Genomic DNA, 16,140 nt, shown 5'->3' with positions numbered 1-16,140 from the left:
TACTATTAATTTTAGTAAAATTCATAATACAGTTTTGAAACCGGAGTCATAATTTAAGCAAATGTTTAATATATTAATTGATTCATGTGATCCTTAGATAATAACACACCGATCACATGTAAAAGGTTTAAAAAAATGTGTAAACATCGGTCATTAGTTAAATACATAATGAACTAAAATAATAAATATAATATGAAGAACACTACATAAACACGGAACCCTAATACACAAAAAAATATAAAAGATTTAAACATTGTTAGTTTCTAGAAACAAAATTCAATTAATGTACTTATTATTCGTAGATACATACGAAACGTAAATGAAAAATATTTACACGCAATTTTGTTGCGTGTAGCGATGTAATAAAGACGAAAATAGCATGCCATAAATAATATCAAGATATACGGTGGGAGATAAAATAAAATGAGAATGATTTATGAAATAAAATAATTGCAACGATCCGAAGCGTTACATTTAAAAAATATGCGATTAAAAATATAGTCTTCATATTTTGATACGAGTAGTTAGGTGAGCCGAGATGGCCCAGTGGTTAGAACGCGTGCATCTTAACCGATGATTTCGGGTTCAAGCCCAGGCAGGCACCACTGAATTTACATGTGCTTAATTTGTTTATAATTCATCTCGTGCTCGGCGGTGAAGGAAAACATCGTGAGGAAACCTGCATGTGTCTAATTTCAACGAAATTCTGCCACATGTGTATTCCACCAACCCGCATTGGAGCAGCGTGGTGGAATATGCTCCATACCTTTTCCTCAACAGGAGAGGAGGCCTTAGCCCAGCAGTGGGAAATTTACAGGCTGATTATGTTATGTTTATTATGTGAGTTAGGTACTTACTTTATACATATACATAATACAATAAAACACAAGAACCGTCTCTATGTATATGAAATATCTTTATAAAGATTTCTCTTCATTGATCAAAGTTGAATTAATTAATTTAATTGTCATTGGTTGATGGCAGCCGATGACGCGATAGGCGACGAATGAGTTTATAGTATTTAGTCAGACTGAAGAAAATCTTTCAGACTATGATGTCTTCATATTAAGGTCAACGTGCTGGAAATACGTGGATAATCTTGTTGATATATAGCAGAAATAATTACGATTTACGATAGTGGGTTTACCCTACATGTTTTAAAGAGTTATGATTAATCAAAAATCTTTAGCAAAGGTTCGCATGCCTTGTATAACAATTATTCTAGAATTTTCTACCGAATGTATTGAGAGAAAAGTGCTGAGATATTCAAATCAGTAATAATAGACGGAATATGATTGGTAGTAGGTGATTAAAGAACCGCTAAATAAAGAGAGACTGTCACAAAATAAACATTAACAGTCAAAGAAGATACCATAGAGCTTTGATCAATCAAGTAAAACCTTAAATTAGAGAAGCGTTCAGAAAAATATGATCATGGAAATTCGACTTTACGCCCATAGACATTGGTGCACTAAGAAATATTAATCATTCCTAATATCATCAATACTCCGCCAACTTAGTTTAATAAGATCCCTTGCCTGTAGTTAAACTTATGAAACTTTCAACAACAATCGTTTTAAGTTTGTTATTATTGTATTTACCACTTGGGTATAATTATTGTATATTATCGTCATAGTATATTTTTTTTCTTTTATTTTATTTTATTTTTGAACAGTAATTTATAAAAAATTTAAAAAAAAATCTCAATTTAATTCATTCTACCATCTCTTCAAGCGCATACTCCCGTACATCTCGTATCAACCAAACGTCAAAATGACATCACAACATTGGTAGGAATGACTCGTATATTGAACTATGTATATATACATCAATATTTGCACGTCTGTTCGCTGTCCAGATAAGAGCATTTTAGTTGGAAATCATTTATTGACGTTATCCAGACGTGAAGATTTCGATCGATTTCGTTTCGTTGTAAAACTTTATTTATACAACGGAAATGTTTACATTGAATACATAAATTAAATGCTATACTATTTATTTAAAAAGTATTTATATTATTAAATATCTTATTTTATTAATTTACCTTGCCTTTTAAATATAGTAGATTAATTTATTGACTGCAATGTACCTAAAGTCAAACAAACGACGTTTGACATAATGTGTTGCCATTATAATATTCCACAGTTATTTTTAATTAAACTTATTACACATTTTGGTCTTAAGAACATTAATATAAATTTAATTTTACATTAATTAAAATGGTGCAAAAGAGTAACTGCTGAGTTTCTTGCCGGTTCTTCTCGGTTAAATCTACTTTTCGAACCGGTGGTAGATTTATATTTAATTCAATACTGTATCATGACGATTCAAAACTTGCTTTAATGCGCTTACTTGAATAAACAATATTTTGATTTTATTTTTACAACATTTTACATCATTAGTCGAGATAAATAATCTATGATATTCATTATGAGAGAATAGATAGAATAGCTATCTATTTCTATAATAATGAATAAATTATAACTGTCTGTATATGTAAAAGATAGACATTATAATGAAATAGTATACGATATTTATTACCATCGGGACACAAATACATTAATTTGATGTAGTTATATCTTGTGACTTAACATAAGTATTCAGCGTAGTGTTGACTCCGTACAACCATTCTATTAAGAAACATCAAAATGTTACTTCAATTCTTTTTTTTAAATTATATAAAGATTTCCGGGCGGATTTACCTTCATTATAGTTAAATCTTCAAATGTATCATTTAGTTTGGAAGAAGTGAATGAACAAACGAACAGATGAAATAAAATATTATCTATAGACATAAATTTCAGCGATTAATATTTGATGTTTTTTATTTGTAAATATAGTCGAAGTAATACAATACGCCTAAACAAATACCTTCACTTAGATTTCGATTAGTGTACTGTAGGTACACTGTGTACATACAATAAATTTTACAGTAAATATGTATACAAAATCGCTAAGTACATTCTGATATTTCACGCTCGTGTTCTGCGGTGGGTTTCGAGTTAATTCTCACAGAATACGTCTACTGAATAAAGTTTTTATTTATAAGTAAGTGATTAGTAATTTGTTTTTAAAGAAATTTTGGGAATTATCAATTGCCTGTTTTCTATGTAAAATTAATCATTATTATTTTCTTATCGACAATGACTTCACTAGTCATAACAAAATATGATTTCAGAATTATCAATTGATTTTATCTAGAATAAGAAATAACTATTTCTTATTCTAGATTTATATCCTATATTTTATACAAATATATTGTTATTTTTTCTCGTGAAATTGATCACGTAAAAACTACTGAACCCTACTATGAAATTGACCAACCAATGAGTTGTTGGCTATTATTATTTTTGAATCCGTTTTTTATTTAATATACAGCGAGGCAAAAGGGTAACAGCTAGTAAAACAAAATAACCCAGAAGTTTTTAAACAGCGCCATCTATGGTAAAATATATACACTACAGTAAAGTAAATTCTTTAGAACGCGTTGTAGGCGTAAAATTATAGATGTCACTACTAACACTTTAAGAAAAACTGTTATTTGGATATTTAAATTTTGAGGAAATCTTCATGGGGGATCTTCATATAAATTAAGCAGACAATCTTTATCGTATATACTTATATTACGGGTATAACGATTCTGAACTATTCATTGTTTTAACTCTGCGCTTAAATTTATAGACTTCAAAAGAAGATTTTATCAATTCGAATAGTCTTTTAATAATTACGATAGGCAGTATTATCGCTGATTGTGAAACGATATTGATATTTAATTATTGATTAAAATAATAATTATCTATCAAATTATTATTTTTGAAAATATTGACGACTTCGAAAATTTGCCTTCGTTTTCTTAACTACACCCCAATTAAAAACTTAACACTAACATAAAGTATGACAATTTTCATGATCTATGAGGTCCTTCTAGAGCTATTCTGCTATATGCTATAAAAGTAAGCGACAATTCTACCTGTGTATGACGTGAGACCTTTTAACCTTTTCACAAGTAATGCAAAAATATCTTTTCAAATTCGACTTTTAATTTCACGATTAGCGTAGATAGAATAAACTTTTCAGCTTTATTATATTATACACAACATTTAAAAAATACAAAATATAATATCACTGTGAGTCAAATTGAAGTGATTTCTACCAGAATAGCCTAGAATAGTGAGTTTCGCGGACAAACGGACACTTTTTCCAAACGTGTAGAACATATTTTGTGTACTTACCCGATGTGAAGTGGCAACATGTGCGAGTCCGTGCGCGGGAGTGGGTCGTTCGTCGCTCGACTCGTCGCCTGATCGCTCGCCGGTAAAGACGGAGTCGTGTGACACTGACAGACCGCTGCCGTAAGCGCCGTCTCTGTAACCAAAAAATACTTTCAATAACTTTTGAACTTTCAACTATCCTTTACAATACTTGTCTTAAATATCTTCATAGCAATAAATTTATACTAATTATGAAGATTTTTTTATTTCACCAGCAGAGAATAGTCAAAGTCAAAGTCAAAAATCTTTATTCAATATAGAAGTGTTTACACTTGCTTATTGATTGTCAAAAATCTACCACCGGTTCGGAATTTAGCACCTCGGACCTGAGAAGAACCGGCGAAAGATACTCAGCGGGATATATATATTTTTTGTTATTTTTTTTTTAACCGTTTCCATTTTTTTAACCATTATTATTTTTAAGTTTTTAGTTAAAATCTATATTTAAACAGGAATTTGATTCAGTCTGTTTTTTTTTGTAAGTGCCGAATTTAAAAACGACAATAGATAAGTCTAGTTTCCAGCTAATAATAAAAGTCCTTGATGATATTACTTACTTTCTTCTCGTGTGTCGCTCAGCGTCCAGCAGCTCGCTGGTTGAGCTACTCTTTGGGTCGGGCGAGCTATCTGCGCGCGCGCGTCGCTTAAACATACGCCGCAAGCCGCGCAAAAACCGACCTGTGCGCCCTTCGCCTGGAAAGATCAAACGATTTGTCAACTATTGATTTAGCCTCAACTATCACAGATGTGAGTGAAACTATAACGAAAAAAAAAAAATTAAACCGACTTCAAAATTAAGTCGGTGCCAGCCAGCACTGCCAGCCGCAGACGCGTGTTAATATTAAGTATTATTATTTGTTTTTTATCAAGTACATTTTTTAATTTGATTTTGTTCTGTGCTTGCTGGCACCTCCTTTCTTTTGAAATCGGTTAACAACAATGAACGGAAACCTTTCTATGTAAGATAAAAACAGCGAACTAGAATAAGCTACAAAACTTCATCATATCGGACAAGGAGACCAACAGTGGATCATTTATGGTGTACTACTTACAACAATGTTTACATTTAATACTAGGATAGCAGAAGGTTTATACAATAGGACATGTGACTAACCATGAGTATTGGTTTCGGCGTGCGGCGGTCGGTAGGGCGGCTCGAGGGAGCCTTCGCGCACGCACGACATCAGCCCCGCGCCGCCGCCTCCGCCCGACATCCGCACTGCCTGGAATCAAATGGAAAAATCTTAATGCTAGAACATAATTTCAAATGGGAGAGACTTTAGGACAGGAAATAATATGAATTTGGTTTACTTATAACAGATTGGTCCATTGCCCACCAAAGTGGATATAGATGAAATAAATTTATCATATATTTTTTTAATTGAAGAGTAATAAATTATATAATTTTTAATTCCGTTTTCGAAAGTCACGAAATTCTTACAATTTAGGTTGCAGGGATGAACTCGTACGCAAAATTTATTCATTAAAACGGTTTAATTTATACGCTTGTAATAAGTTAGCTAAGTAGTTAGAACACGTGAATCTTATTCGGTGAATGAGGATTCAAATACGCCGCATTACAACTGAATCGTTATATGCTTTACTAAACTTGATAATTCATCACGAGTTCAGCGATGAAATCTGCCACATGTGATATAATTATTTCAAAATATTTTTGTTAAAAAAAAGGATAGGCCACTAGTGGCAAATTTAAAGGCTTTTCTTTTATTTATTTATTTTCAATAAAAAAGTAACTGTCTCTCATAATAATCTCGATGTAACATATACTCCAAGACAGTGGTAACTTTAAATTAAATCAATCTTTTAATATAAAAAAATCTTGAGGCTTTTCTTGGTAATCGTTTTTAAATATAAGATATATTTACTGCGTGTCTGTGTAATCTAGATTTATCTTCCAGAAAAACTTTTTTTTATGATATAGGTTGGCGGACGAGCAAATGGGCCATCTGATGGTAAGCGGTCACCATCGCCCAAAACAATGGCACTGTAAGAAATATTAACCATTCCTTACATCGCCAATGCACTGCCAACCTTGGAAACTAAGATGTTATGTCCCTTGTGCCTGTAGTTACACTGGCTCGCTCACCCTTCAAACCGGAACACAACAATACTGAGTACTGCTGCTGTTTGGCGGTAGAATATTTGATGATTGGGTGGTACCTACCACCATAAATAATCTTTTCCCTGCAATTTTGTATAGGTAAATGTTACTTTCAATTTTTACATTGTCTTTATATTAAGGAATTTCCTCTGCATTTAGAGCAAATTGTTTTTCTTTTTTCCTTAATTTTCAGGTTGAGAGCTTCGTATAATTGCATTCCGAGTGCTTTTCCTAATTGTTGCCTTAACTTTCCAGACCCTTCCAAGTCACTTAAAATGGTCATTCTCTTAATTGACTTCAGTAACTTAAATATAAACATACTATATATCTGACTAATAAATATAATATTGCAAGATATACAGTCAGACTAAACAAAAGGTTAATTGTACGTACCAATAATATATTTTAAATCAATACCTACTTTTTCGAAACGACAAATAGATCTACTCTCCTAATATACTTTGAAAGTAAACTTAAAATGTATACTCTATTCCAACCACAACAGGAAACAACCAAATAAACAACATTTGTCAGCAAAATGACGCGATATCATTGGTCGAGAGCTTGATTAATCTATGATATTCACTATGGTTTTGCGAAAAAATTGCGTTTTGAACGTGGACGAAACTTTTATCGGAATTTTGGAAGTAAAATTAAAGTGGAAATAAGTAGTTAAGTGCAATTGTGTTGTATTATAAATAAAGATATATTAATCATAAACTCTTAGTAGTGCACAAGTCCATTGTAATAGGCTATAGTTTCGGATGTTCTAATTAAGCCGTTATTTGAACTAGAAGTCAGAGAAACAAAGATAACAACATCAAAGCCGGGTAAACGCATGGACCTGATGTGTAACCAGTAGTATCCACGTTACAAGGTCAGGACTCTGTTTACCGCAGGCGAAGGTCAAGGGCACGGCAACGATCGATACGGATGCTGCGTGCAACAAGGATGGTAGATACAGGAATAGTCCTAGAGCAATAAGGATGGAATGCGTTAACGATAGGGATTCCTCTCCATTTTCCAGTAATGACACTGGGTGTAACGTTACGGTACATTAAGTTGATACAATGCCTGTTAAATTTGAAAACAATACGTTCAGGAATGGTACATTAAATGTTGTAATTATTTATTTATCTATATTATCTATGACTAGAAGAGCTTTCCGAAATTAATATGTTGTTTATTTCGACATGGTTTTATTTTTGACTAATAAATTGATCGATAGTTTTTCCCAATTATTAGACATTAAAAAAATGTATCCGTCTTTTTATGTAATAGGTAGGTGGACGGGCAAATGGGCTACCTGATGGTAAGTGGTGACCATCGCCCATAAAAATTGTCGCTGTACAAAATATTAATCAATTCCCTACATCACACTAAGGTGGACCAAACTACAACCTTGGAAGCTAAGGTGTTATGTCCTTGTGCCTGTAGTTACATTGGCTGACCAACTCTTTAAACCTGAACACAACGATACTAAGCATTAGTGTTAGTTAGTAGTTCTACTAGTCATAAAATCTTGGAACATATGATTAATGTTCCTAATATATGAAATTCTTAACGAAGTATTCAGTGTATGTATGTAGGTCAAGGCGAGTATGTAGGTCCCAAGTAATCTCAGCAATAATTAACATTGGACTTGCGAATCAACTTTTCAAATAATCTAGACGTTTCTTTAATGAAGAGAAATCTTATTTAGGTTATAACTTTTTATTTTCATTCTCCATTTATTTTAAATGAAACGTTTCTGCGCTACCTGATCTTAGAAATGCGATATTGACTTCTTTTGTCTTTTACGTTTTAAATTGACTGTTTCGTTGGTCTCGTGGCGTCAGATCCCGAGTTCCTAGGTTCTAACCGTAAGTCGTAGGTAGGATTTCCTTTTTTAATATCCTTAATAAGCTAGTGTTCGAGCGTTATCTTGCCTGATAATAAGCATCATTTTTTTTTTCTAACAAAAAAGTCTCTAACAGCCCGGAAGAACAGCACGTCAAGTCGTTGGTCCTGTGCCTCACCTCTTTCCGGTCGTGTCGGACTCGCCGTCCAATCGGATTATGAGAGTGATGGAATATAGAGTGCACCTGTGTGTGCATATAATATATAATACGTAGTTGACTGGTCGCTCTTGAGATTGACAAAAACGGTCAGGACCACATCAAAGTTTAGATTTTAACTGCTCAACCGATTATGGTGAAATTTGGCATACTCATAGTCATGAATACTGAAAACGACATAGAGTACCTATTCCCTATACTAATTTAAGAAGGAATAAAGATAAAAAAACCTTAGATTTACATATTTTTTCCACGTAATTAGCTTACTGCTATGCTATGAACTACAGACAGGTCTTGATTAATATATCTTTATAAATCGTAGTTGGAATTAAATATACATAATCACCCCACCCCCAAACTCATACAAACAAACGCTCACACGCGGGCAAAACTGGTAATCTAAAATTTAACCATGACAGTTCATATAAAAAAATGCGATTTTATACTTCTTATATTTTATTTTAACAAAGATAGCTACAAAACTTGGTCTTTGGAAGATAATTTAGCTACTTTACACGCAGGTGTCTGGGATCAGGTGCACGCTAAAATGTCCACTTAATTTTGAGGGAAATTGGAGTCCATAACACAAGAGCTTGTTTAAATACTTATTACCGTAATTGCTTTGTATCAACGTAATTGGGAACCAATGAATAGAGATTTCCTTCTTAATTAATTGGGTCATTAATTTCTATAAAATGATCAGAAGATTTTTTATTTTTTTATGTTGTAAACTTTTCTTTATTCGATATAGAAGCATTACACTTACTTATTGATAGTCAAATTAAACACTACCACCGGATCGGAAATGAAAATACCCCGACCTGAGAAGAACCGTCGAAAGAAACTCAGCGGTTCTTTTTTACTTTTTGTGAATTTTATTATTTACATAGAAGTAAAGTCAATCTATAAATTCCAAATGGTATTAATAAAAGAAATCTTCAATCTTATTCTTTCACGCGATCTATACTTAAATATTAATTTCATAATGTACCAACATGTTCCATCAGCACGCATGACACTAATCACGCTAGACATTGTAATAGTTTAATGATCTGTTTAAATTAATTTGAATAATACATATAACCATTAAGACTTTTTGTTTTTTATATTCTGTTTTTTGCTTTTTTTTTGTAAATGAACTACTTGTGGATGAAATAATTGTAAAATAATTTATTAACATCAGAATTAATAACATTAAGTGCCTAAATATATACAAATATGAATTAAAAATAGTTACTGTATAAATCTCGACCGCGTGGAATGGTGGCAAGAATGCTAGCAGCATTTCCCCGTTGCAGCGCAATTCCGATCCTCTGGGCTAAAAACGAACCAGCCCTCCTGTCACGAGCTTGTGTGAGTTTAAAAATATTGAGTACCTAATATAAGTTATTAAATTGGCTTAAATAAATAAATTATGTAGTTTCAAATGTGCGTTACGCGATTCATTAAAGTATTAAGGCGGTTCAGATATACACGTAAATGTTCTTGTATTTACGTCAGCACTAAATCCTAATTAAATCTTGACATGATATAATATAAAACGCGGCCAAGTGCGAGTTGGACTCGCCCATGAAGTGTTCTGTAGCAGCACATAATATAACACACAGGCACACGTTTGGGTTTAATGAAAAAAATGTTTTTGAGTTTCAATTCTAAGTATGGGGAACCCCCAAAATTTATTGTTTTCTTTTTTTCATTTTTGTATGAAAATCTTAATACTGTCTACAGAATACATCTACTTACCAAGTTTCAGCATTATAGTTATTTTAGTTTCGGAAAAAAGTGGCTGAGACATACGGATAGACAGACATGACGATAAGGGTTCCATTTTTTGCCATTTGACTTCGAAACCCTAAAAATACTGTTAATAGACAGTTATTTTTAAATTATGTTGCATTTGGATAAATAAATAGTTAATCAAAAATGTAATTGTACCAGATGTATTGATTGCTATTTTAACTAACTTAAATGTTAATAAATACTCTTTGATAGTATACATATACATTTTGTATTATTTACTTCGGTCATTAACGCATAAGTACTCAGTAGGTACTTTATACTATATATTCAGTAAAAAAAAAGAAATATACAAACAATCCTAACATACGAAAACCCTATGATAGTATAATCTATTTCTCTTCGTAAAACTTAAAGATTGTTTGTAATAACGACCGAGAGGTATGAAATTCAATCAAAAGAACTATATGTATGTCATAAACATACATTGGTTTTACCATATTTACCTACGTATATATCAGTTCCAGTCGTAATCGAACTTACAATCAAAACATTGAAGGCAAATCCAGATGCCACTAGTCCAGTTATTATTGTATATTTATAAGAATGTCATAATAAATTTATTATTTATTCAAGTGCGGTGTGTATTCGGCATTGGTTGTGCGGCCTCCGAAATGAGACCATGAGGTTTACGGTTCGGTGTAAAATATGTATGTGGGCCGATATGAAGGCACGTTGTTACTATTTATTTTGGTTCATAAAACAATGAATATCACTCACGATGTACATTCGTACGTGCAGAATGGAAATTAATGGCCAAAAATAATGGTCGATCTTCTAATTTGAAGGATAAAGCGTGATTGGCTATTGGCTACTTTTTAATGCAAAGCTCAAACTAATTATAACACATCGATAACTAAATATTAATGAGGTTTTGTTTTTGTGAAAAATTTAAAATTCGAATTTTCGACATTTTCCGACAAATCTGTTTATTAGTTCTTTGCTGACTTGAGTTATATTTCTCTTGGACTAACTGTCGTGATTATTTCGCCACATCGGCTTAAAAATATCCTCGAATTTGAAACTTATAAGAGATGCATCGAATTATGATAGAAACGCATAATAATAATGTATATAAAAATGCTAAATCTTTACAATGTACATAGCATATTAACTCCTAAGGTGATATAAAGCAATGATGATATAAAGAAACTTTAATATTTCTTACAGCACCAATGTATCAAAATATCAAATCAAACTATACATGAATCAAATGATGAATGAAATTAAATTAAATATACATATTGCTTATATCTTCTCTATATTATGCACTATAAATAGCTGATTAATACATATTTAAATATAATACAATACTATTCAACCTAACAATACACTCAAAACGCCGTTTTTATATATCCATAATGAACACCATAAAGACAAGATCTCGACCAATGATATCAATTCAATGTTAAAGTTGTTTAGACGCCTTAATCCTCCTGTGATTGGAATAAATGCTAAATGTTTAAAAATGATCGTAATAAATATATTTCATGATATTTTTCCAACGATTACGGTATCTTAAATGAGAATAAACTTTTCAGAAAAACATTAATAATATCCCGTTAGGAATGAATTGATTTAAAATTTAAATTTCAATATCATCTGTTTTCTCTTGCTCTAGAAGTCTTCGTTGAATTAATTGACCGAGAGAAATATTCTCTCGATTAAACAATTAGAACGAATTACGTTCAAGAATTGAAATAATTCTACATAATAATGTATAGTTATCCAATTACAGGGACAGAATGACTACACGGTTTGAGTTTATTTTTTATTGGAAATAAGTTGGTCACGTCAATTGGGCCACTTGAAGGTCAGTGGACACCACTTTGCCACTATAAAAACTTTTTAACCGTCCCATACTTCGCGGATGTACCACCAACCTTGGCTTGATAAAGTTATAGTAGTGATTTATGTCCCCTGTGCCTTCAGTCACGCTGACTAGCTCACCCATCAAACCGGAACACAAAAATACTAAATATTGCTGTTTGGCGGTAGCATATATTATGAGTGGGTAGTACTAGTCTTATAAGTACTACCAAGAAGTAGTTTATAATTATTTAAATAAAAATTATTATTTTAGAAAGAAGCGTTTTATTAAAGCCCTTGTTTATAAAACGTTAAAAAAATTAATTTACAATACATAAATTTCAGCTACGGTATTTCAGTCACGAAACGCCTATTTAAACGCCAACTCCGACCTTCATTGTTGCCCTTTACCACGTTTGTAAAATGAGGAAATGCATTACTTACCCGCTAGCTCAGGGGTTTGTTTCCACGCCGGCAGCCATGGTTACCGGCGACCCCGACACGACCTGTAAAAACATTTTTGTAGATAAATCACCTCAATAGGATACAACGGTAACGTCGTTTCTTTATTTGCTTCGGTTAATCTCGCTAAGCTGGTAAGCAATGAAAGCAAAAGTGCAAAAATAATTGTGTCACTAAAGAAGATCATTGTGGTACCCCAAGTTCACAAAAGCTTTTACGAAATCAGTAAAAAAATGTGAACAGCTGCAAATTTAATAACAAAATTACAGTATTTTACATGGATATTACAACGGAGTTCGCTGTTCTGCTTTAATCACACGATGCTATTGAATGTAATGTAAAATATTAAGTTAGAGGATTTTGCTTCACTCGATTTGAATTACAAATTTGAAACGTTGATGGTATCTTTCGTCTCTTTTCTCTTTTACGTTGTTTAATTATTTACAAAACGGTTTTCGTTAAATTTTAATGACTTAATAAAAGTAATTTCATTCTTGAGACCCTATTTAAGTAGATAAGATAGACTCTGATTAAGACAAGGATTAGCATTTGCTTTGAATACAATGATTTCTTATTTTGTGTTACAAATAAAAAATACATAAGAAGCTAGACAAATATGTTAAAAATCTTAAATAATTTGTTAAATAAAACAAAACAATAAATTGTACGATTATTACACGCTATAAATACTTTAAAAATAGTTTAAATAAAAAGTAATCTGAAGGCTATTAGTGTAACGATAATAATACGATCGATGTTAAATCTCAAAGCGTCGGAAAAAATAAACAAGATCGAAACCTTTGAGACGTAATTTAGAGAGACCATTCAGAACGAGAACTCTCGAGAGATTTCATTATATTTTATAAACAGAGACCCGCAGAGTAATTGGAAAGTGAATCCGAAATGAATTTCTAAACCATTGAAATACAAATTTAGTAGGATAAAGAGTCCTACGAAATTTAATTAATTTTTACGCCCGCTTGACGTCTGAACTTTAAGCCGGTTTATTAAAGTTATGATTTTATTTAGGATAACAGAAAATTTCAAAGTTACATTGCATTGTCATACGGATTTTTTTAATTCTGTCCTATAAATATTTAAAGAAATAAAAAGAAAGAACAAAACTGCTCTATTATAATTTAAATCACATAATCTGGTTAAGATACTTGAAAAGGTTTTCTTTATAAATATATATTTTATGTTTACTTCAACCCTAATTTAGACGATTAAACCCACAAATATTAAAATAGCACAATCGAACAAATAAAACAAATTGTTTCACTTAATGCTTAAGAAAAAGTGCGGAAACAAGATTTGAAACCTTGAACTTCAATAGATTAAATCTAAGATATCAAAACAATTACAATACAGTCTATTATGAACCGTATTCAATTGTAATAAGAGTTATAAATAATAAATAAACTATCAGAGACAAGTTCAATGGCTGGAACAAAAAACGAAGAGCATAAACCTTGGTCTCATATAACGCTATTGTACTCCGATGATTGCACATCGGTTTTTATTTAACATGCCAATGATAAAGATATTATAGTAATATTTTTTGCTGCGTTTTAAAAACTAGCTGTCAAAGTGTAGTTATCAGAGTAAATGCACTCTATTTTGCCTCTTTATAAACTCTTGTTTACTTTCTGATTATTATTTCAGCATACTTTAAGTACAGCTTATTAAAAGATGTAAGTATAACACGGAGCAAATGCAACTGTAAGTTCTAACTGTTGTTAATTTTCGGTTGTTCATTTTTGTTCTGCAGTTATTTAAACAAGAAATCGTAACGGTAAGTTTGGTTAAAGAAATTGTTTTGCCACTTGTTTTATTTCGAATAAACTTTATGAACAAAAAATACATTAATTTTTATCAAGGCAAAGGTAAAATTCATTGGAAATGTTTGCTTTGATAGATTTAGATTTCTTTTACCAAAACCATGATCCGCTCGACCACACGCACGAAGGCCGAAAGGTAATTTCAAAGTAACTTAATTATATTTTTCAACAATGGCTGCGTATTACGACACTTATTCGTTGGTTTTATATTTTCGTAACATTTTTTGCGACCTTCTCCGTGGGAATAAGGACAAGACTATAATAATCTTGTGATCGTTTGACACATATGCCTCACGAATTTTAAACTATATCTACCATAGAAAATGTTTTATATAACTTTCGTGACATACTCGTTTATATGATTCGCCTACATTCGTTTATATTAACACTGCTTATTTTAAACCCGAGTCGCAAGAGTCCCGGAGGCCGAACCCCCCACCCCCCAAACATAATGGTTGTGCAGAATTTGGTTTTATTACCCCAGGAGGGTACCATCAGCGATTGATGGTGCGGTGGAGAATCCCTCTCTGGGCATCCATGCTCAGGACGTACACCACCTGAGCAGGGATGCCCAGGCTGCCCTCCGATTTCTGGGGGGGGGGGCAATTTTGCGCTCGCCACTGTTCGAGGCAAGCGGAGCAGGCATCATAAGGCAACCACTACCACCCTCACTGTGGACTTCTGCAAGATAAGGGGACTCAACTCCAACTTGAACGGCGTTCACTTTCACCTTGAGGCGGCGAAGCCAGCCTTGCTCTTTATTACCGAGACCCAGATATCCTCTCCTGCTGATACGACTTTTCTTTCCTATCCTGGGTATAAGTTGGAACATTCCTTTATACCACGAGCTGGGGTGTGCGTTTCCGCCAGAGATGATATCTGCTCTCGACGCCTCGGCAGCCTTGAAGGGCAGGACCTATCGATTATCTGGCTGCGTGTAGATTGCGACGACCATCCGCGAATCTACGCGTGCCTTTATAGGTCCCATAGCGGTAATGCCGAAATTGACCGACTGATCGAGCACGTCCAAATGGCTACAGATTCCGTGCTGCAGCAGATCCATCCGCAGAGATCGTAATTCTTGGCGATTCTAATGCCCGATAATTGTCGACGGTGCATGCTCCGACCAAAAATTCGTCAATACTGGTGCTCCACAAGGCTGCGTTCTATCACCCACTCTGTTTCTTCTGCATATCAATGACTTGTTGCAAATCAGTAACATTCACTGCTATGCGGACGACAGCACCATGGACACCTGATACACCGGCCGTGCTAATATTTCTCGGGAAAACGTCGAAGAAAACCGTAACAAACTTGTGTCTGAAATCGTGTCCTCGTTAAAAAAAGTCTCGAACTGGGGCCGGCTAAACCTAGTCCACTTCAACCCCAAAAAGACACAAGTTTGCGCGTTTACCGCCAAAAAAACACCATTCGTCGTATCTCCATGATTCGAGAACATTCCACAATGCACAATATATTGAAGATATGTCTGTATTTAGTTTTGTGCCCAGATTTTCTTCCGTTTCTCTATTTCCATCTAGCCTAACATAGTATAGCCTAGCTAAATCTAATAGGTAGTCAATTTAAGAATGTACAACAAATCAAAACCTATATGTTTAATATATGTATATTTAAACTTCTTCTTTGTTAAATTTGATACGCGGCGTGACTAGAAAATTAGAGTGCCGTTCAGTTCAATGTATATATGTTTCTAATCTATAAAGCAAATAGACATTGCTCTGCGCTGAGCTGACAGATTTCGTTTCGATCTGGTTCTGAAG

At 33.0% G+C, this 16,140-nt stretch overlaps 1 protein-coding gene across 1 annotated transcript in view; it reads right to left on the bottom strand.

Moving 5' to 3' along the window:
- LOC113402303 (uncharacterized) overlaps positions 1-16,140 on the bottom strand; it is a 133,925-nt gene that overhangs the window by 55,446 nt on the left and 62,339 nt on the right. The window contains exons 2-5 of the mRNA XM_026642511.2: positions 12,501-12,562; positions 5,386-5,494; positions 4,829-4,964; positions 4,233-4,365 (exon numbers count right to left, since the gene is read on the bottom strand). Coding sequence (XP_026498296.2) covers positions 4,233-4,365; positions 4,829-4,964; positions 5,386-5,485 — 369 coding nt within the window. The 5' untranslated portion in view covers positions 5,486-5,494; positions 12,501-12,562. The remainder of the gene's footprint in view (positions 1-4,232; positions 4,366-4,828; positions 4,965-5,385; positions 5,495-12,500; positions 12,563-16,140) is intronic.

Source organism: Vanessa tameamea, chromosome 22 (genome assembly GCF_037043105.1).
Source record: "Vanessa tameamea isolate UH-Manoa-2023 chromosome 22, ilVanTame1 primary haplotype, whole genome shotgun sequence".
Classification (NCBI taxonomy): Eukaryota; Metazoa; Arthropoda; class Insecta; order Lepidoptera; family Nymphalidae; genus Vanessa; species Vanessa tameamea.
Note: the sequence above shows the minus strand (reverse complement) of the source record. Positions and strands in the feature narration are given on the sequence as shown.